Raw genomic sequence first — 21,402 nt, 5'->3', positions numbered from 1 at the left:
GAGCCAAGCAGAGATTCAGAGGGCAGGAGGTCCCTTTCCAAGTGCGTGCAGAGGTGAGCTCGTAGTCCTGTGCTGCAGCCAAAATGAGTCTGCACTTCTCTGTCGGGGAAACTCACAGGGGCTCCTGTCACCGAGGGCTCCGGCAGAACTGCTTTGCCTCGGGATGAGGTAGATCCTTCAAGTGAAGGACCTGCCTGTACCTCTGTGGGGTTTCTGTTGGTGTTGTGAGGTTTCTCGCTGTAGGGTGAGGCTGAGATGCCAGCTCCTGGCAGGTATGCTGCTGGGTAACACGGCTCGGGACAGGTACATCCCAGCATCTTGCTTTGGGCACGCTTGGCATCTTTCTCTGGCACGGAGCTGGTGCTGGTGTCAGGCCGTAGTGCGCTCAAGCACGATGGTGTGTTTTACTCACCCCCTTTGGGCAGCGTTTTGGATTGTTAATCCTCTTCTGCACCAGAGGTACTGAAAATCGGAGTTAAAACCCTCGTGGTCCAAGCTGGCTGAGATCAGGTGGGACTGGAGGATATCAACTGGATCCCAGACTTGCTTTGCTGAAAACTGAAAGCTTCAGGGCAAGCTGCCTTGTTTTGCAGCCTCTGAATAATTAAAACCATTTCTGAATGCTTTGCTCTTCTTCATTTGGTTTGGGGACGCATTCAGCTTGCTGGGACTTGCTCCTCTTGAATAGAGCTGGCTGGTGTCATGCCCCTGTGGGATCTCCTGTGGCTGAGCCTGCCCTGCGTTCCCTCTCCTTCTGGGTGGCCACTGGCCCCGCACTGCTGGCCCATGGAGCAGGACAGGGCTTTTGTGACCCCTCGGTGGCCTGGTGCTCTGTTCAGGGGGGATGATGGCAGCTCTGTTTGTAGGGAGGAATTTGCTTGCCTCGATTCTCCTCGGTGGGTGGAAAACCCGCCGCCGTGCGAGGGAAGCGGCCTGGCGCGTACCCGTCTGTCGGCTCTCGGGCAAGGCCTGACCAGACAGGCTGGCTGTGGATGTGTACCGGGGACGGCGCTCGCTGCTGGCTCTGAAGCGTCTCCGTTGTCAGCAGGCCAGGCTGGCACACTGCTGGCCGCCCGTAGCCAGCTCCTGTCGGGGCTGACGTGTGCTGCGTCCCACCTCCGAGCCCGCAGGTACTTGCTGAGGGGCCAGGCTCTGCTCTCGGCCTGGCCATCGCTGTGTGCAGCAAACGCTGGCTGTGGGCCCAGGCTGTGCCCCCTCGCCACTAAACCTGCGTGGGCAGCTGCCCCGCTGGGTCCCAGCTTGCTCCAGCGTGAAATGCCAGAGTAATGGCACAGACTGGGCGGAGGGGTCTGTCTGGAGCACCTGTATGAGGTCTGTGACCAGGGTGTGGGGTCTCCGATGCTCCCAGATGAAGTGGGATCTACTGGGTGATCTCAGCCTCGGGAGAGGAACCCACCCCTGTTTTTGTTGGCCACACCAGGCTGCTGCTGTGTGGTACAGTGCTACAACTGATGGCAAGGAGTGTGCAGCCTCTCCGGAGCTGTGCAGAGGGTTTGTGCCTGCCTGATGTGCCACCTCCTGGACGAGCTGTTCATGGGAGCCCAGTACCCTCCTGGGCCTCTGCCACGAGAGCTGGGAGGGAAAGAGGTGCGTCATGCTGCAGCACTGACGGGCTCTTTCTCTGTTGCAGTTCTCAGCATGCCGAGTAACCCTCTCAGGAACGTCCTGGGGAAGCCCCCGCTGGGTTTCCTGCCTCTAGACCCCATTGGTCCGGACCTGTCAGAAAAGTTTCCCACGCTGGCGCTGAGGAACTCCCGCCTGGACTCCCACTCCATCCTGGACTCCCGTTCCAGCAGCCCCTCGGACTCAGACACCAGTGGGTTCAGCTCTGGCTCCGACCACCTCTCAGACTTGATTGTAAGTTTGGGTCTTGCACCCACTCTGTGGTTCCTGGTGTCTTGCTGTGGTTCTGGGGAGCACGGGAGAGCTGGGGAGGCTGCAAGGTGCAGCCTTGACTGCTCAGGGAGGGAAGGGAGTGCTGGAGGGAGCTGTCAGGCCCACACTGACACAGGTTCTCCTGCAGCCCAGGGTTTGGAAGAAGGGCCGTTCATGCAGTCCTCCAGCACAGACTAGCAGCATCCTTATTTTTTTTTCCTTCTAAATAATACTTGGACCTTTTGCCTCTGTGCTTGCAGCCCTAATGGGTTAAAGCAGCTCCCAGAGGGGTCTGAGTGCTTGAGCTGGTGTGTGGCAGGAGAGTGTGTGTGCCCTGACCCCAACAGAGAGGTGGTCAGTGAGCACAGCTGCTTCCAGGCTCCAGCCTGGCCTTCTCAGGAGCTCCTGCCCCTGCCTTTCATTGCCCTTCCCGTTTGCTGACTGCACTCCCCCTCTCAGGGCTGTTTCTTCTAGAGCAAACTGGGTCTAGCCTGCTCCCGTTCCCTAAAGCGTAGCTAAATTTGGAAGCCGGCGAGCGTCTGTCTCGCTGACCCAGTCTGTGCCGCTGGGTCTGCATCGCAGCAGGAGCGGCGGCTCTGGGTGCCAGCGGGGCAGCACGGCTCCAGCCAGCTCTGCGGGCGCTGCCGCGTGGCTCTTCCTCAGCACCTGAGGCTAAAGCCAAGGCTGAGCTGCTCCTGGCTCTGGTGTGGCTGTGGGCTTGACTCCACGTTGGGGTGGGTGTGAAGGACACAGTTGGCTTGACAGAGAGTTGATTCTCCTATGATCCACCCTGGAGAATCAGGATCTTGAGCACGGGTGCCATGAGCAGCTGCAGCACCCCGGGCTCCGCTGATGGCAGGCGGTGGCAGGGCTTTGTGCTGGCCTTGTTCATGAAGGTCGGGTCTGCCCCAGCGCAGCCTCGGCGTGGGCAGCCGTGCTGCAGCAGCGCACGGCTGGGTCCGCAGAGCGGCTGGCACTGAGCTGCGCGGTGTCTCGCATCCCTGCTGGTTCATTAATCCGTGCTTTTACTCCTCCTGCTCCGGGAGAGGCACGTTAAACCTGTGAGCAGGCGGGTCTGCAGCCAGCTGAGCCCACACCCTGGGCAGGCAGGCTGGGGAGCTGGTCTGCGGAGGGCGAGAGCTGCCTGGAGAGCTCGTGGGTGCTGCTGGCAAGCCCTGCCTGCTGCAGGTGGGGCCTGAAGCAGGACATGGGCTGGTTGGTGCTCCCTGCGAGTGGCAGGCATGGGGGAGCTGTTGGCTTTGTGGGCTGCAAGGTGCCTACTGCTCCTGATCCCCACTCGGCAGTGGGGAATGGCTGCAGGGGCTGGCCTTTCCCAGGGAAACTGGGGTCCCATCAGGCTGCTGGGGCAGGTGAGGTGGCTGCTTTCCTGCATCTGCCAGACCTCAGAGGGTCTCAGGAGAACAGGAGATCACTGAGAGTCCCTTCTCCTCCTGCTGTGGGTGAGGGTAGGGCCCCAGGGTGATGCATGACCTCCAATATTACATGCTCCTACTTGGAAGCTAGATTTTAATGTGGACTTTCTCTTGCAGTCAAGCCTTCGCATCTCCCCCCCTCTGCCCTTCCTGCACCTCAGTGGGGTGTCAAGAGACCCCCTAAAGATGGGAGTGGGATCCCGGCTGGATCAAGATCAAGCTGCCCTGGCTGCAGTCACTTCCCCCCCAGCCAGTGCATCGAAAAGATGGCCTGGAGCATCTGCGTGGCCTTCCTGGGATCTCCCGGACTCTCCAGAAGACCCCTTTAGTATCGAAAGAGAAGCCAGGCTTCACAGGCAAGCAGCAGGTAAGTTGGATGGTGGATCTTGGTGATGGTCCTGGGCTTCTGGGAGGGCACGTAGGTGGTGGCCTCTGTGCAGATAACGTGGCTGGATGGGTGTTTGCAGCAGATCAGCCCTTTCTGCGTGCACAAGCCTGGCTGCGGGTCTGCCTGCTGACAGAAAACCAGGCAGGATGTATGGGCAGCTGCCTGCTGCTGCTGTCATTTTGCAATATGGGGATTTGCTTGGAGACCTGTGGAGGATGGGAAGTAAATGATCCTGTGCTGAGTGTTGCTTGTACTCATCCCAGCTGTGAATGAAGCAACCCACACCTGGAGCGGGCAGCTGCCTCCCCGAAACTACAAGAACCCCGTTTACTCCTGCAAAGTGTTCCTGGGAGGAGTCCCGTGGGACATCACGGAAGGTGAGCAGCCCCTGGCCCTCCACTGAGCCCGTAAGTTTTGACATTGGGAGGGTGCAGGAGTTTTTTTGGGGGGAAACGCTGACTTCTCCCCTTGTCTGTAGCTGGACTCATCAACACCTTCCGTGTGTTTGGCTCGCTGAGTGTGGAGTGGCCTGGTAAGGACGGCAAACACCCACGCTGCCCTCCCAAAGGTAATATGCCTAAAGGTAATAGCGACACGGTAGGGTTACTTTTTTTCCCCCCCATGCTCTGTTACAGCACGGGTGCTGGGATGGTAACGGCTGCATGCTGGTGACTGGATGGGACACAGCACCCTAGGGTCAACGTCCCGCTCCCACTTGGGTCAGCACCAGGGTTGCAGAGCGCTGTCACCTCTAACCTGGCGTCCCCCACTGTCCCTAGCAGGGCTGGGCAGGAGCGTGGGGCAGGGGGAAACCTTCTTCGGTGCTTCTGGAGCCCCCATGGGGCTGGCTTGCTCTGGGTGATAGCTGCTAGTCCTCACTGTCAGCGCGAGCACCCAAAGCACACGCACCCTCGGTGGATCCAAACGTGGGTCCGCAGCAAGCTGGCAGGCTGTGGGGAGTGGGGAGCGGAGCAGCCCTTGGGGTGTAATCCTGTCTGAAGGGGCTGGGCTGATGTGTTGTGTGAGCAGTGATGAGTTCCAGGGTACAGAGTGAGCGGTTTGTAGGTTCAGGGGTTGCCTCGTGGCCTCGTTCAGTCCCTGGGGCAGCATGAGGTGCAGAGTGCTGCTGTCATAGGAGTGATTTTAAAGCCCTGAACTTCTCTTTCTGGGCCAGGACATCCTAAAGGTGAAGCAACGTCTGTTTCCCTGCAGACCAGCCTGTGGCCAGGCTGGTGGTGCCTACTTGTCACGTCTAGATGTGGCTGCATGTGTGGGGGACAGTGGCCCAAATAAATGCCACTGGACATGGGCAACCTGCTCTCTCATGCCGTGCTGGGTTTGGGCTCTGTGTGTCGCGGCTGGATCTCACACATAGAGTCTGCTGGGTCAGGTGCTGCAGATCACTGCCCTCCCCTAGAAGGGGTTGGGGACAGCGAGGGAGCAGCAGTGCAGATACTTTGGGTGGCATCAGAGTGATTTTTTTGAGGGTGTCTGCAAACTGGGATCATCTTGTTTCTCCTCTGCCACAGTTCTAACAAGTGCTTTTTTCCCTTCACCCCTAAAGGATATGTCTACCTGGTGTTTGAGTCGGAAAAATCTGTGCGGGCTCTGCTCCAGGCGTGCTCCCAGGGCCTGCTGAGCTCTGAAGGGCTCAGTGAATACTACTTCAAGATGTCCAGCCGCAGGATGCGCTGCAAAGAGGTGAGCAGACCCACGAGACGAGGTGTCTCCACCACCCAGAGGTGAGCAGACCCACGATGACAGCAGGGCATGCTGATGAGATCCTTGGAGACAAAGAGGTGCATGGTTTTGCTCCGCTCTGGGAAAGCGGGGCTGAAGGAGAGCAGCAGAAGTCAGACTGGCTCTTGGCCATCTTTAATTGATGTCTTTGTGCAGGAGGGGAGGGGAGGGTCGGTGTTTGTGTCCTTCACAACAGCTTGTGGCAGGAATTAGTGACCTGGAGCTGCTGGATCTGTGGCAGACTGACTTCACAAAGCTTCAGTTACGTGGGAGGGAGCACAGGAACGGGGATTTTAGCGTTCCATGCTTTGTTCAGCACACCTTTGCTTGAGGAGACAGACTGTGATCCCTTTGGTGCTTTATTAGGCCTCGTCTGCTCGCAGGATGAATGGCTTTCGTGCTCCCCTCTAACTGCAGCTGCTCCCCAGCACAGCCTTGGCTGGCTGGTCTGTGCTCTGGGGATGGTGGGGCTCAGGTTGGCCTCCCAGTAAAGGAGCTGAGCTATAGATCAGGTACAACCGCGTGAATTTGTGGAGTTAAAGAATTGAGATTCGGCTCTTCTCGAGACAGACACGAACTAATTGCACTCCAGACAGCTCTCCTGGTGTCTGGCTATTGGCAGCACTTTCATGCTTGGTGATTTCGGTCTGGCAGAAGTTTCTCCTCTCCGGAGCCCTCTCTCAGCTGTCCAGCAGATGGAAGCTCCTGCCGAAATTGGCAGTGGGTGGGTTGTTTCATTGATCTCTGCGCAGGGAGGCGTCTGACTGGGCTGTAAACACAGGTGTAGGCAGTAGGTAAAATCCACTTGTGTGGATTGTTTCCTGGCTGCCAGCCCCGAGGGGACCAGTGGCTTGGATTCCAGTTTGGCTGGAAGCAGAGTGGTGTGACAGTTGGTTTTGTGCTGTTGAAGGGGCTTGTGGGCTCTCCTGAGGTGTCTGGAGCAAGCTGGAGCTCCAGATCTGTAGTGCCCTGGATGTGGACCCTGAGCAGTGATAACAAAGGGGTATTTGCAAGTTGAGGGTGAAGTCTGAGGGTCTGGGATGGCTTCTGCTGTCAGTTGAGGGCACCGTGGAGCGGCACAGCCTGTGGCTTTGCAGGCCCTTGGCTGACCGACCTGCTCGCGTGTGGTTTCAGGTGCAGGTGATCCCGTGGGTGCTGGCAGACAGCAACTTCATGCGCAGCCCGTTGCAGCGGCTCGATCTCGGCAAGACGGTGTTCGTGGGGGCTCTGCACGGGATGCTGAACGCCGAGGCCCTGGCAGCCATCATGTGTGACCTGTTTGGGGGGGTGGTACATGCTGGCATCGACACGGACAAGCACAAGTATCCCATCGGTAAGTGGGGATCCCACCAGGATCAGTCGCCTACCACGTGCTCGGAGGAGGCTGCAGGAGTGCCCCTTGCTTGGTCCCCCAATGGGGAATGCTGCCCAGGGCACCTTGGGGAGGGCTGGCAGAGCCAATGTGCCCGGAGACTGGAAGGTTCTAGGTCATTCCAGAGCAGCTGGAGGTTTTTAGTATCTCTTTGGGTGTTGCTGAAGGATGTTCTGCCCTTGTTCAGTGCTGTTCATGGTCATTAGATGTGGCTTTAGCTGCTTTTCTGTCCCCAGAGCAGGGATGGCTGTAGGTCGTACCTGTCAGGGCAAACTGGAGATGAGTGTGACTCTTGGACATCCCTCCCCTCCTCTGATGGGGCTGAAACCACAAACTGCTGCAGGCAGCAAGTCTGGTGCTCGGGGGCTGCCTCCACTCACGAGGAGAGCTGCTGCCCCGAGCCGTGACCTCTGCAGCCCTGGTCCTAACCCAGAGAGCAGCCCTGTCCCCATGCCCTGCTGTCCCAGTCCCGAGGGGCTGGGAATGGAAGTATGAGACTTTGAGCAAGTTCTTAGTTCCTGTACGGCTGTGGATGAGGTCTTGTCCACCAAGCTGTTCGCTGAGGTGCTGTGAAGTCCTAGAGCAGGACCTTAAAACCTCCTGTGGCTTCATGCAGAGCCCAGGTCGCTCCCATCGAGTAGGTGAGATCTCCAACTCCCAACAGCAGACTGACACGTCCACCCTGGAAGTTATCTTAGAGTTACAGTGATGTGGACTTGATTTGGTAACTAAACCCTACCCTGATTTTGTTTAGTGTTGATTGAAGCATCTCCTGTCCTGAGATGCTGCCCCTGGCTTGGCAGAAGGTTGTCTGACCAAACTTAGGAGCGGGTGGTCTCCAAGGCAGCTCATCTGGGTCGGCAGAGAAAGCCATTGCCCAGACAGCTTTTGGGGGTCCCATTAGGAGATGGAATTTGAGCCTCTTAGAAGAGGAAGGATCCCCGTGAGCGCAGCTGCAGTCCCTGTACACACCCCCCAGACCAGATCCAGGCCCTCCAGCCTGTGTCCTGGGTGATGCTACAGGAGAGGAGTAGATGGGTTTGGCGTAACGCTTTGTGCTGTGGCTGAGCTGAGCTTTAGCTCTCTGCCAGCGTGCAGGATGGTCTTGTCATGGCCAAAGCTCCCCTTAGCCAAGAAAAACTTGTAGGTGAGCACAGATACGTTTTCCTGGAGCTTAACAAAACTTGGCTGGAAACGAGTGGTGCAGGGACGCTGCTGACTGGCAATGAAGCTGCAAAATGCTGCAAGGCTCCGGGCTGAGTGGGAGGCTTAAAATAAAAGCTGCTGAGCTGTCTCGGCACCAGCTTATTCCAGGTGCAGGCACGGAGCCCGCTGCTGCGCTGCCCTCAGCAGTGCCCTGGCAGCCTCCCTCTGCCTGCCCGCTCCTGGGAGCGCTGCTGCCCTGTGAGCTCACGTCTTCGCCAGCCTGGAGGTGTCTGTGGAAAAGCCTTTGCGCTCCCAGCTGCCTGCGGTGCTTTTGGGGCTGCCTGGGGAGGGAGGCAGGCAGAGCCGTGAGGCCTTGGGTACCATCTCCCTTGCAAAGCTGCTTCCCTGCCAGCGGCTGAACTGTGCCAGGCGAAGAGGTGTTGCTGGTGGCGGCTCCCTCTTGGCCTCGCCCGGTCCCTGCCGTAGGTGCCTGGTCAGTCTGACGCTCGCGGGCTGGTTCGTTGCAGGGTCTGGCCGTGTCACCTTTAACAACCAGCGCAGTTATCTGAAGGCTGTGACCGCTGCGTTCGTGGAAATCAAAACTACCAAGTTCACTAAAAAGGTGAGTGGAGCCGATGGGGCGCCCCGGGGGAGTTGGGTTTGTGGGTGGTGCTGCTGGGAGCACCGTGACCCGTCTCCCTGCAGAAGCAGAGGGGGGTGGTCTGCTCTGCCAGCTGTGAGGGGTGACGCTGATGGGTTTGGGGTGCCCGGGGTGGTTGGTTGGCGCCGCAGGGAGCGGGCACTCACCCCTGGCACCGCTCCGTGCCGACTGCCTGGTTCTCACACAGGTTCAGATCGACCCGTACCTGGAGGACTCCATGTGCCAAGTCTGCAGTGCCCAGCCCGGCCCCTTCTTCTGCAGAGACCAGGTAGGGCTTCCTCCTCCCAGCTGCGGACTTGGGGGGGGTTTCCTCGAGGAGGAGCAGGCTGTGCTGCTCACAGCAGCGTTCTGGGGGGGCCTCTCGTCCCTTGCAGAGCGGGGAGCATGAAATGTTCACCCAGGAGCCCCAGGTGGGCCCTTCTTTTTGGAGGCAGGGCAGCTCCAGTGCTCACCAGGGGGCAAAGGCGGCTTTCCATGCTGCCTCGAGCCAGGGAGCCAGGGCACCGGGGCCTGCTGTGGCGGGGAGGCTGCTGCTCTGGGAGCTGTGACAAGCTGGAAGTTGGGGTGCTGTCACCTTACAGTCGCTCCTGGGGCTGCCCAGAATGTAGGGGACTGGCTGACCTCCACTCGTTGTGGGGCAAAGGAGTTCAGCCAGGATCCAGTGGCTTCCCGTGGTGTCTGGATGAGCTGCAGCATGCTCAAAAAAACCCCAATCCTGGTTTTTCAAAGCTTTATTTTTAGAAGGGGTCAGGCTGGAAGCTCAGCACAACCCGCCCTCCGCCGGCGTTGCTGCAGTTCCCTCCCTCCCCTTCCAAGCTTGTAGGACCGGGGAGGGAGGGACGGGGACGCCGCTTCCCTGCTGTCCCTTTTGCCTTGCCCCAAACCCCTGCCCCACAGCCTCTGCTCGCCCCACAGATCTGCTTCAAGTACTTCTGTCGCTCCTGCTGGCACTGGCAACACTCGGTGGAAGTCCTGCGTCACCACCGCCCGCTGATGCGCAACCAGAAGAACAAAGATTCCAGCTAAAGGGGCCGCCCCGAGGTAAAGCCACGAGCGCAGGAAGAAAATCCTTTTTGTTAACCTGCCAAGCGGGGAGAAAGCGCTTCCTGAGGACTAACGGGGAAGAAAAACAAAAAAAACAACAAAAACAGCAACAAAAAAAATCTTACATTCACGTTTGCACTTGCTGGTCTTTTTGTTTCTGCACTAATGCACAGTGAATTTTGTCGGGTTTTGTTTTGGGGGGGCGGGAGGGAGGTTGTTTTTTTTGAGGGGAGGGAGCACCCCCTCAAAGTGATTCTGCAGTTCCCAGACTTTGGTTCCTAGTTTGCTGATGAGAAGCAAAAAAAAAAACAAATAACAAAACAAAAACCAAGGGCCACGTGTCGAGAAGGTGTTGACGCAGATGCCTTCACCTCGGTTTTTTATTTCTGAAAGGCGCTTTTTTACATTCCTCGCAATACCGGTGGTCAGAACGCAGGTCTCATCGGCTCCATTGTTTTTTGCCGTTGCCATACAGTGCCTTTTTCCATTCATTTAACCCCCCCCATCTGAACGGCGTAAAACTCGAATGTTCAGCTGGCGTTTTTTACTGTACAACAACAAAAAAAGGAGACTTTTTTGCTCTTCATTTAAACCAAATCATATTTCATATTTTACGCTCGAGGGTTTTTACCAGTTCCTTTTTACACTCTTAAAAAAAAACAGTTTTTAAGTCGTTTGAAACGAGAGATTTTTTGGTTTTGATTCTTTTTTTTTTTCTTTTCCTGGCAGCTTTTAACATTATTGCAATTTTGTGTCTGGGGGCTGCTGGTGGGAAGAGTTGTAAATCCAGGGGTTTGCAACCAGAACAGGACGGGCTTTTTTTTTTTGTTTTCTTTTTTGGATTTGAAACTGGACCGGATAAATGCTCTCTGAGCTGCTGTATATAGTTTTAAACAGTTTGTTGCACTTTTTTAAGTTGCACTTAAAGGGGCGGGGGGGTGTTGATAGAGGTTTTTAATCACACGAAGTCACAGGACTTACCTTTTCTTTTGTAACTAGCTACAAAAGGGCTGCGTTTCGGTGGACGGATGAAGGTTCGTAGGAGCCCTTTTCTCTTAGAGGGGACAAGTAACTTTTTTCCTTTCCTTTACAAAACGTACAGAGTTAAGGGTGCAGTCGACTGAAATGCTGCTGCTGGGATGTGAGAACTTTAATTATTATTATTATTATTATTAATTTTTTTACTTTCCCCTCTATTGGAAGCTGTGTGCCAAAGAACCAGTGTCATAATTTCTCCCTCTATTGTTTTGTTCTGTTTTTTTTCCCCCCTGCTGAGCTGATGTTGCGATGTTGCATCTCCCAGCTGCTCTTTGTGGGGTTTTCGTGAAGCTGTGTGTGAAGTCTCTACCTCATTGTAGTATATGCAGGCAAGACTGCACTCTCCTACAGACGCGTGGAGTAAGCTGTGGTGTAGTTTTTGGCACATAATAAACACGTTGCAGCAAAAAAAAAAACCAACCCTCTTGTGCTCCTTCCTTGTGCGCCTCGTGGGAGATGCTACAACTCAGTGGTGTCTCTCAACCTCAGCTCTTGATGTTGAAACAGGTGGGAGAAGTGGGGTGTGGTGGGGGATGGATGGATGGATGCTGTAGGGGACCCAGCTGTGTTGGGAGATACCAGTTACCAAAGGGTCCTTCAGTGGGTGCCTGGGGTAGAAGTTGGAGCTCCCCTACTTAGAGTAGGTCAGCAAGTTCGCTGATGACACCAAACTGGGAGGAGTGGCTGATACACTGGAAGGCTGTGCAGCCATTCAGAGGGACCTGGACAGGCTGGAGAGTTGGGTGGGGAGAAATTTAATGAACTATAACAAGGGCAAGTGTAGAGTCCTGCATCTGGGCAAGAACAACCCCATGTACCAGTACAAGTTGGGGACAGAGCTGTTGGAGACCAGCATAGGGGAAAGGGACCTGGGGGTCCTAGTGGACAGCAGGATGACCATGAGCCAGCAGTGTGCCCTTGTGGCCAAGAAGGCCAGTGGCATCCTGGGGTGTATTAGAAGGGGTGTGGTCAGCAGGTTGAGAGAGGTTCTCCTCCCCCTTTACTCTGCCCTGGTGAGGCCGCATCTGGAATATTGTGTCCAGTTCTGGGCCCCTCAGTTCAAGAAGGACAGGGAACTGCTAGAGAGAGTCCAGCGCAGAGCCACGAAGATGATTAAGGGGGTGGAACATCTCCCTTATGAGGAGAGGCTGAGGGAGCTGGGTCTCTTTAGCTTAGAGAAGAGGAGACTGAGGGGTGACCTCATTAATGTTTTTAAACATGTAAAGGGCAAGTGTCACGAGGATGGAGCCAGGCTCTTCTCAGTGACATCCCTTGACAGGACAAGGGGCAATGGGTGCAAGCTGGAACGCAGGAGGTTCCACATAAATATGAGGAAAAACTTCTTTAGGGTGAGGGTGACCGAACACTGGCACAGGCTGCCCAGAGAGGTTGTGGAGTCTCCTTCTCTGGAGACATTCAAAACCCGCCTGGACGCGTTCCTGTGTGATATGGTCTAGGCAATCCTGCTCCGACAGGGGATTGGACTAGATGATCTTTTGAGGCCCCTTTCAATCCCGAACATTCTGTGATTAATGAGGTTAATTGGGATGTCCCACCCCCTCTATGCATTCCCAGCCTTGTCAGTGGAGGGGTGACACCCTGTGGGGGTGTTTGATGGGGAATAGGGGCTCCAGGGGTGCTGTCTGCAGGACTTGGGGTGCAGTGGGGCAGCACCTTTAGGTGTCCCATGCCCTTGGAGGGGGGTTTAGGATCCTTCCTTGTACCCCTCCTGCAGTGAGTAACTCCACAACCACCCTGGGGTGCCCACCCTTATCTCGTGGGGCTGGGGGATGCTCCCAGGGGCTCAGACCCCCTCTCAGGGGTGGGGTGAGTTTGGGGGTGCTCCGTGTCCTCCTCCAGCACAGCCTCCTGGGCGACCAGTTGCTGTCACCCAGGGCACCTGCTTCCACCAAAACTGCCTCTGTGGCTGCTCCAGCCCGGCCCAGGGGAGCAGAGCGGTGCTGAGGCCCCCGCACACCGGGGCCAGCGCTGGATGTGGCCCCGGGGGCTTCCCCCCCCACTCCCGCAGGGGGGGACGCGCGGGCGGCGGGCGCTGGGACCCGGGGGAGCGCTGGGAGCCGAGCCCCGCCCGCCGCTGCAGGCGCCCTCCGCGCCGCAGGGTGGCGCTGTGGGGCAGCGCGGGCTCCCGGCGGCCCCGGGCGCCTCCCGGCATCCTTTGCTCTCTTTCCGCGGCAGCCGCCGACATGGTGAGTCGCGACCGGGACAGCGCCCGCCGCCATCCGCCGCCATCCGCCACCGGGATTGCTCCACCCGGGGCGCTGAGCGGCTCCGGGGAGCGGGGAGGAGCGGGGCGAGGGGCCGGGGCGGGGCTGGGGCCGGGGAAGCGGCGAGCGGGGCTGGGGGGAGGCGGGCCCGGGGTGCGGCGGGGCCTGACCGGTGTCTCCCCCCCCGCTCCCCACCCGCCCAGGGACGCGTCCGAACGAAGACGGTGAAGAAGGCGGCGCGGGTGATCATCGAGAAGTACTACACGCGCCTGGGGAACGACTTCCACACCAACAAGCGGGTGTGCGAGGAGATCGCCATCATCCCCAGCAAGAAGCTGCGCAACAAGATCGCGGGGTGAGGCGCGGGGTGGGGAGGGGGGAGGGCCCCGCGGGTCGGGGCGTGGGGTCCGGCCGCGGGTGGGGGTCCCTGGAGCAACCTGCATTCGAAAGTGATCGCGGCCTCGCCCGTGGCCCGGTCATCGATAGTGCAGGGAGAGGAAGGGCGAAAGCTTTCCCGTGTTTGGGGGGGTCTGTGCCCTCCCTCCCAAACCCTGTGGCTGTCGGACATTGCTCTGCCCCCTGAGGCGGCTCGGAGGTGGTGGGATGACACCGGGGTCAGTGGTGGGATGACACCGGCGTCGGTGGTGGGACATCGCCGGGGTTGGTGGTGAGATGACACCAGCGTCGGTAGTGGGATGACACCCGGGGTCGATGGTGGGATGGCACCGGGGTCGGTGGTGGGATGACAGTGGCGTCAGTGGTGGGACGACACTGGGGTCAGTGGTGGGATGACACCGGGGTCAGTAGTGGGACATTGCCGGGGTCGATGGTGGGATGACACCAGAGTCGGTAGTGGGACATCGCCGGGGTCGGTGGTGGGATGACACCGGCAGTGGGACATTGCCAGGGTTGGTGGTGGGATGACGCCAGCGGTGGGATGACACTGGGGTCGGTGGTGGGACATTGCCGGGGTCAGTGGTGGGGGCTCCATCTCTTCAGGCTGGTGCGATTTTGAGCGCGTGAAGGTGGGAGAAGGGAGATGCGTGGAGAAGCCCTGGATGATCCTGTGTGTCCCCCCCCGCCACAGGTATGTCACCCACCTGATGAAGCGTATTCAGAGGGGACCTGTCCGAGGCATCTCCATCAAACTGCAGGAGGAGGAGAGGGAGAGGAGGGACAACTACGTCCCCGAGGTGAGGCTCTGCCTGTGCTCCAGTGCCCGCTGTCTGTCCTACCTAGAGGTGTCTTCTGCATTAGCGGCCTCAAATTTCTTTAAGACAAAACCTCACCTAGGAGGAGCTGAGGAGGGTTTGAGGTCTCACGTGTGACCCTGTCACCAAGGGAGAGGAGCTCCAAAAGCGTTGCCCGTGTTTGGGTTCGATCCCATCCCTCCCAAACCCTGTAGCCTTCAGCCACGGCGCGTCTCGCCCATCTTCCAGATCTTTGTGATCAGCTTCTGGTGGAGCTGCTGGTTTCTGTGCTGTGCGAAACCGCTCGGTTCTGTTACCTCCGCTCCCCCAAATCGTCCGTGCCAGGGTCTGGTTACGTGGAAGGTTATTGTAGCGGTGATGTGGGAAGAAGAGGTGTGATGGTAGGATGTCACATGGGCTGGTGCTCTCCTCCGCTTCGAGATGTGCCTCAGGAGTGTCTTTGCTGCTTCACCTCATTATCGCAGTGCAGGGTGAGGGGACGCGGTTCTCCACGAGGGAGATGAGGTGGTGCTGGTGGGAGAGGTCACCCCTGGAGGGACCCCGAGCAGGGGAGGAGTGTCCGTGGTGTAGCTGTCGGTGCGGCGTTAGCTGGACCCGTGTTGTTGTGGTTTCTTACAAAAATACCAGTGTGACATAGCCTCTTGGGGAAGGAAGCGTGTGGAGATGGAGGTTTAAGGTCTGGAGAAGGTTGGAGGAGGTTTCTCTGGGATTAAAGAGAGGAGACCTCAGGTCCTGGGGGTGGGACAGTCCACAGAGTCACTTGGCATTGCTCTCTGGCAGCGTGGTGGTTGGGCTCCAGCCTTGGGGACTCGTGTCACAGGATGAGTGCACGTGTCGGTGGTCATCACCGGGACCGGGGCAGTTGTGGACCTGACCCTGTCTCGTCTTGGCACCACTGGTGTGGAGCTGGTTAGGCTTTGGGTTGCCAAAGACTTGCCATAAAAGAGGCTCTTCTCCCTGTGCGGGGCCTCTCTGCTGCCAGGTGGCCTCTGGCGGTGTCATGGCAGGAGAGTTGGACTCCGTTGGGGTTCTCCTGGCTCGTTCTGTTGCCGGAGCCCTTCCCCACAACAGGCAGCGAGATCTTGTTTGCGGTGGGACAGGACCAGAGTGGGCGGGTGGGGACACCCAGGCGGCAGCAAGGACGTGGCTGCGGGGCCTCGTCAAACTGGGTCTGTCTCTCCTCCATCCCCAGGTCTCTGCCCTCGACCAGGAGATCATCGAAGTGGACCCAGACACCAAGGAAATGCTGAAGCTCCTGGTGAGTGGCCCCAACTGTCCCCCTTGCCCCAGGTAGCCCTGCCAGGCTGGTGGCATGTCCCCAGCAGCGCCCCCGCTGCTGAAGGCTTCAACACTGGGCACGTGGCGGGGGGTCCCTCCACCCTGGGATGGGTTAAGAACCATTCTTGGGAGAGGAGAGGGACGGTGGCTTTGCCCAGGACCCCGCTAGCAGGGTGGGTGTGCTCCTTGCCCTCCTTTCTTCCCGCAGCACCCTAGGGTGCTGACCCAAGGGTCTCCTCGTCAGCTCTCGCTGGGTGAAGGTGAACATGGGTTCGCCCATAAAAAGTCCAGATTCCTCTCACCAGTGAGCTGATCTCCAGAGCAGGGTGGTCATCTCTTCTTTCTGGAGATGCCAATCTGCCCTTCGTGCTACCACAGCACCTTCCTGCTCTTCGCGGGAGGAATCTGCCTCGGTGGGGTCGGGCAGGGCGGTGTGACCGATCCCCATCCCGTGCTGTTTTCCAGGACTTTGGCAGCCTGTCCAACCTCCAGGTGACGCAACCCACGGTGGGGATGAACTTCAAAACGCCCCGAGGAGCGCTCTGAGTCCGTCGCTGTATGTGACTTTTTCCAAATAAACGTGGGGAAACCACCTCAGCCTGCCTGGTCTTTGGAAGCCTGTGGTCCTCAGGGATAAGGAGGGAGGGCTGGTTCCTCGGGGTGCCACGTCCCAAATACAGGTGTCTGAGGGTGAGGAGGACTCAATGCTTTCTTAGGTTGGAGATCAGGAAGAATTTCTTCCCTGAAAGGGTTGTCAAGCACTGGCACAGGCTGCCCAGGGCAGTGGTGGAGTCACCATCCCTGGAGGGATTTAAAAGCCGTGTAGATGTGGTGCTGAGGGACATGGGTTAGTGGTGGGCTTGGCAGTGCTGGGTTAACAGTTGGACTTGATGATCTTAAAGGTCCTTTCCAACCAGAACAATGCTATGATCTTTTTGGGTTCTCTCCTGGCTGTTTGGGGGGTGAGGTGCAAAGCTGTTACTTTACTGGCTCTCCTGCGGTGCGCAGCCAGGAGAGGACAACCGTGGTGGCTCCTCAGAGCTTGCCGGAGCTCCTCGCTCTCAGAGCTTTCCCTCCCTGCCTCGCGTGACGGGCTCCAGCACGGCGCTGGGTCCCACCGGTGAGCAGTGGGCACGGCTGTGCCCTGGGGCGACTTCTCCCTCCCTCCACGCGTCCCTCCCAAGAAAACTGTTGGCCACCACATCTTGAATCCCCCGGTGCAAACAAAAAGACGAAGGATTTGTGGGTTTGGGGAGAAATATCTGTATTTAAGTAAGTTTGCTGTGGAATTTGGATTAAAGAGTTATTTAAAGAAAATGTTTACAGGAAACGTAGCCAGGTATTTAAATACACATTGAATGTGCTGAGTGAGGAGAAGCCGAGCAGGGATCATTTCTAAATCCCCCAAACTCCGCAGAGATTTAACTCCCAGTTTGCAGCTCGATACCACCGATCTCTTCGCTATCGAACTAAACCACGGGGCGAACGCGGACTGATGGGTAAAACACCCCTCGCCCTGCACACGAGAGCGGATTTCCAAACGCAACCGACGCAGTTTTGGCTACGCCACCTGTTACTCACAATTTTCTCTTCGTTTTAGTCTTCGCGTAGGAGTGAAGGTTAATTTTGCTCTGAACCCAATAGGCCACGTAGCCCGCGGTGCCGGGGGTGAAATCACGGAGCTCCCCGACGTATTTCTTCATGTGGTGGGCGGAGGCGTAGCCTGCGGAGGGGAACCGCGGGGTCTCACCTGGAGGGCAGCTCCTCTCTTCTCCGACGAGACGAGGAGGATGGAAAAGGTGAAGCGCGGAGGAGGAGGGAGCGATTCCGGTCTCACCCTCGGCGATTCCGCTGCTGTCGGTACCGAGGAGCACACGGAGGGGGGGTCTAACAGATCTCCCGACGCCAAACGTTACCTGTCACCATGTTGTTCGTCGGGTATTCCTGGAGGGCACGGTATGGAAATTCCCCCTGGGTGGGAGCTGTGGAGCCTGTTTCTTCTTCGCTGCTGTGTTGAAGCGGGAAATAAAACCCTGTGCGTTATTTTCTACGCGTTGGGGATCTCTGGAAATTTGGGGGGGGCACGTCCAAATCCTGCCACCAAGGGCAGGAAAATACCTTTCGGCCAGGTCTAGCGCATCCTCCTCCGCTTCCTCCTCACGGCCTTTTCTCACTGCTTCCACTTCCCCCGTCGGATTTTCGCTGGGCTGCGAGTATCGACGCAGGGTTAAAATCGTGTCCCGGGTACCCCGCAAAACACGCGGTCCAAGAGAGCGGTGTGTTTAGGGCTTGTGATTTCAAGCATAATTTAGAATAGAATTTTAAATCTAATCACGTTTTCTGCTTCAAAAGAGAAGATGTGATCCCGTGTTTGGGCTGAGGGTCTGGGATGCAAACCAGGCTCCCTGGAGTTCATACAACCGGGATGTTTTTAAGCTACACCTCCTGTAGTATAAATTTCTGCTCTTACCTGCTCTGCGAGTGAATCATCCGCCTGTTCCCAAATAAAACTGCCCATTTGCCTCCTGATTTCTGCCGTGGACAAAAAAAAATAAACGACTGGGAGAGCATCAAATTAACGAGATTAATTAACAAAAGGCTCCACTCACAGGGGAACCCCCAGGAGAGCCAAACCCTGATGGGTTTATTTTTTCTTCTCCCCCCCGACCTTCTTGCAGGCAGGCGGGCGGCAGGACGAAGTGGCCCAGAGCCACAGCCGGCCTCACTCCCTCATCGGTCCTCGCCCACGTGGAGAGGTAACGGGAGTGGAAGACCGTCGCTCTGCCCTCCAAGTAATCGAGGCTCTCGTGTATTCTGGAAGAGAGAAAGATAGCTGGTTTCCAGAGGTAAACCTCCAAAAAAATCCCAAAAAGTTTAGAGGGATTTGTCATTAAAACTGACCTGCTCCGATATTTTTGCCAAAAGCACCTAATTTTTGGTCATTTTCTAACTATGAGACTCCACCGGCAACATCCCGTTATGGTCCTGGCTGTGGGCACCTCCTGAGAGCAGCCCACCTGGGACCAGGGAAACATGTATTTTTAGGAACTCAATGGCACTGCTCCGTGCTCTGCTCTCCAGGTGAGGCTGGTTCTTCGGGGCAGGGGGGAAAAATGTGATTTTTATTTATTTATTCATTCACTGTTAACCCCGCTGGTCCCCACCCAGGCTCTCGGCGCGGTCCCCAAAGAGCCGTGGCACTACAGCTGAGCGAGGAAGGGTGGGTGGAGGATGCTCAAGCGCTCACTGTCCTCCTTAGAGGGGAATTAAATATTTGCAAGGTATAAGGGTATGGATAATGATGACGTTTTTTCCCAAGAAACAATCTGAATCTATACATTGAATATATCTATATTTTTATATAGATATAATTATATATAATTCCCCCTGGGAGAACAACCCAGTCTGGCAGGATGCTGTGGCAGAAGGAAGGTGGTTACTCCGGGTTTCTCCTCCCGCAGCTGGAGTGGGTGGCTGAAGGATTACAAAAATCTGAGCCAGTTTTAAACAGTCGTGTGTTAAAGGCAGCTGTTTAGGCCAGCCTAGCAAAGCCTGCTGCAGAGCACTGCAAGAAGACCTTGCAGTTCCCTTTCACATAAATATATTTACATGATATTGAAGAAATATAAATATTGATTGGCTGGAGAAAGACCCCGAATACCCTTCCCTTATTCTTGTACAAATGTTCTTGAGCTCTTTGATTCTTTTATATTAAGCGAGCAGAAGGAAAATAGCAACTCAGCCCTTTTCCAGCCACTTTCATCCCTACGCTCGCTTTCAGGGTTAACTCACGCTGGCTTTTTAGCACTTGGTTCCTTCTTTGGGGGTGGCGTCGCCTCTATTTTAGACCCTGAGTTTTCCAGTAAGTCAAAGGTAGGGAGAAAACCAGCACCGTTAGTTGAATTTACATGGGAGTTAAGCCAGCCTAACGCGTGGATGGTTTTTGCAGCCATTTTCTGATTTATCTGGCTACAATTTAGTGTGGGTGTGAGTTTTCAGACCCCGCTAAGCAGTAAACCGTCTGCAGACCTGTACCAGGCACTTTAAAAACACCACCCTGACTTCCAAAGGATGTCGGCATCCGTTAAATATTTTACATTAAATCCATTAAACCCGTTATCTACGCTTTTGTTGATCGTTCGCTCTCTAGACATCGTGTGGAGAGGGCTCAAGGTGAGCGCGAAACGGGGCGTCTCCCAAGCAAGGAGGGTGTTGCTGGCATGGGGGTGACATGGCGGGGGGACAGCCGGGGACACAGCCCACCTGCGGGTGTCCGGGTGGGCGGCAGCGCTGCTGAAGAGGTAGTCGGCGTCCCGCCAGTGGGTGAGCGTCCCGCCGCCGGCTGCTGCGGGGGGAAGAGGCGGGTGAGGAGGAAGGTGGGTGCCCCAGCGTGTCCCCACCTCGGGGTGGCCCGGGATGGGGACAGCTGCCCGGGCTCCTTTGTGGGGCCGCAGGGCTGGGCCCCGACATGGGAGCTGTGATGGGCCCCCCCGTGGCTGTGGGTCTCTCACTGCCCCATTGAGGACTTGTCCCAGCTCTGGGGGGACCTGCCAAACCCGTGCTGTGCCCCACCATGGGGGGGGCTCAGCCCTGCTCTGCCCCACTGAGGGGTGACAGGGCCGTGCCCCATCCCCGGGGTGCCACCGGGACACCTCACCCCACACCTCCCGCGGGCCCGGGCTGACGCTCTGCGAGAACCAGGCGCGGTGGCCCCGGAACATCGCGGCGGGCGGAGGAGGAGCCCTGAGGGGCGGAGGATCCCTGAGGGGCGGCGGGAGGCAGCGCTGAGGGCGGCGGGCGGAGGAGGAGCCCTGAGGGGCGGCGGGAGGCAGCGCTGAGGGCGGCGGCGGCGGCGGGAAGACCCTGAGGGGCAGCGGCGGGAAGCTGGGGGGCGGCGGGCGCTGGGGGGGGCGCGGTGCCCCGAGGGGCAGCGGCCGTTCCCGGGGCTGGCCGCCCCCCCCCCGAGTCGTTCAGGCACCGGCAAGAGCAGCCACACCGGTTTCAAACCCGGCCTCCGGTGCCGCCTCCCCGGCTGAGAGTCCCGAAGTGGCTGCGGGTGACACAGACGGGGCAGCCGCTGTCAGCCAGGGCCGGCCTGGGGCTGTGAGAGCGACTGAGGGCAGCCCTGAGGAGAAGGGCTTGGGGTGATGGGTGACGAGAAGCTCACCATGAGCCGGCAACGTGCGCTGGCAGCCCAGAAAGCCACCCGTGTCCTGGGCTGCATCCCCAGCAGCGTGGCCAGCACGGCGAGGGAGGGGATTCTGCCCCTCTACTCCGCTCTCGGGAGACCCCCCCTGCAGTGCTGCGTCCAGCTCTGGGGGAACCGACAGAAGAAGGACACGGAGCTGTTGGAGCGAGTCCAGAGGAGGCCACGAAGATGCTCAGAGGGCTGGAGTCCCTCTGCTGTGGAGACAGGCTGAGAGAGCTGGGGCTGTTCAGCCTGGAGAAGAGAAGGCTCCGGGGAGATCTTCTAGCACCTTCCAGTGCCTGAAGGGGCTACAGGAAAGCTGGAGAGGGGCTTTGTACAAGGGCATGGAGTGACAGGACGAGGGGGAACGGTTTTAAACTGAAAGAGGGGAGATTTAGCTTGAGTAGGTACACACCAATACATATAATGTGCTTCTCTTTGTAGTAACTGTTTATTAAAGTTGTGATTTGTAGCAGACCTTGAGTGTCATTTCACCTTAATCCACACCTGGGGTTCTGCAAATCTGAGTCACTCCCCAACAGTTGACTCCTCTGTTAAGAGATTAGCACAGCTGCCCCCAACCCCTCTAATCCCTGAGGATTGGCTAGAAAGCAAGGGGAGGAGGCTCATCTCTTACAAAATTTATCCTTCTCCCCCAGGCTGGACATGACAATTTCATAAAGCACAAATGAGGCTTGTATCATGCTTCAAACTTGCCAAGATATCCCTCAACAACTCCATCCCCTGGGAACTTTCGCTGAAACACCAGCAGCAGCAGTGCA

General features: G+C 57.4%; 3 protein-coding genes and 1 non-coding gene across 8 annotated transcripts in view; 3 read left to right on the top strand and 1 right to left on the bottom strand.

Moving 5' to 3' along the window:
• Positions 1 to 9,662, top strand: part of CPEB1 (cytoplasmic polyadenylation element binding protein 1) — a 39,840-nt gene extending 30,178 nt beyond the window's left edge. For 2 of the 5 annotated variants that reach the window (XM_068410384.1, XM_068410382.1), the window contains 9 exons: positions 1,652 to 1,878; positions 3,447 to 3,696; positions 3,981 to 4,094; positions 4,196 to 4,285; positions 5,282 to 5,418; positions 6,592 to 6,790; positions 8,503 to 8,597; positions 8,824 to 8,904; positions 9,552 to 9,662. In XM_068410384.1, coding sequence (XP_068266485.1) covers positions 1,652 to 1,878; positions 3,447 to 3,696; positions 3,981 to 4,094; positions 4,196 to 4,285; positions 5,282 to 5,418; positions 6,592 to 6,790; positions 8,503 to 8,597; positions 8,824 to 8,904; positions 9,552 to 9,662 — 1,304 coding nt within the window. Of the gene's footprint in view, positions 1 to 1,651; positions 1,879 to 3,446; positions 3,697 to 3,980; positions 4,095 to 4,195; positions 4,301 to 5,281; positions 5,419 to 6,591; positions 6,791 to 8,502; positions 8,598 to 8,823; positions 8,905 to 9,551 lie in introns of all 5 variants that reach the window. The other 3 variants (XM_068410383.1, XM_068410386.1, XM_068410385.1) reach the window with 2 other exon arrangements.
• Positions 9,663 to 12,843: 3,181 nt separating this feature from the next.
• RPS17 (ribosomal protein S17) lies at positions 12,844 to 16,024 on the top strand. The gene is made up of 5 exons (XM_068409750.1): positions 12,844 to 12,925; positions 13,147 to 13,298; positions 14,031 to 14,136; positions 15,347 to 15,412; positions 15,898 to 16,024. The coding sequence occupies exons 1-5, from the start codon at positions 12,923 to 12,925 to the stop codon at positions 15,976 to 15,978; spliced, it is 408 nt and encodes a 135-aa protein (XP_068265851.1). The 5' UTR covers positions 12,844 to 12,922; the 3' UTR covers positions 15,979 to 16,024.
• On the top strand, positions 13,379 to 13,510 carry LOC137669075 (small nucleolar RNA SNORA71). The gene has a single exon (XR_011049040.1). It is a non-coding gene; the product is annotated as a small nucleolar RNA SNORA71 (small nucleolar RNA).
• A 985-nt stretch (positions 16,025 to 17,009) lies between the features above and the next one.
• Positions 17,010 to 20,153, bottom strand: TERB2 (telomere repeat binding bouquet formation protein 2). Its single transcript, XM_068409748.1, has 7 exons — positions 20,090 to 20,153; positions 19,696 to 19,777; positions 18,101 to 18,246; positions 17,903 to 17,964; positions 17,551 to 17,639; positions 17,349 to 17,440; positions 17,010 to 17,155 (listed from the first exon to the last, which is right to left on the bottom strand). The coding sequence occupies exons 1-7, from the start codon at positions 20,151 to 20,153 to the stop codon at positions 17,010 to 17,012; spliced, it is 681 nt and encodes a 226-aa protein (XP_068265849.1).
• Positions 20,154 to 21,402: the final 1,249 nt, after the last annotated feature.

The sequence above is a fragment of the Nyctibius grandis genome, chromosome 11 (assembly GCF_013368605.1).
Source record: "Nyctibius grandis isolate bNycGra1 chromosome 11, bNycGra1.pri, whole genome shotgun sequence".
NCBI classification, from domain to species: domain Eukaryota; kingdom Metazoa; phylum Chordata; class Aves; order Nyctibiiformes; family Nyctibiidae; genus Nyctibius; species Nyctibius grandis.
Note: the sequence above shows the minus strand (reverse complement) of the source record. Positions and strands in the feature narration are given on the sequence as shown.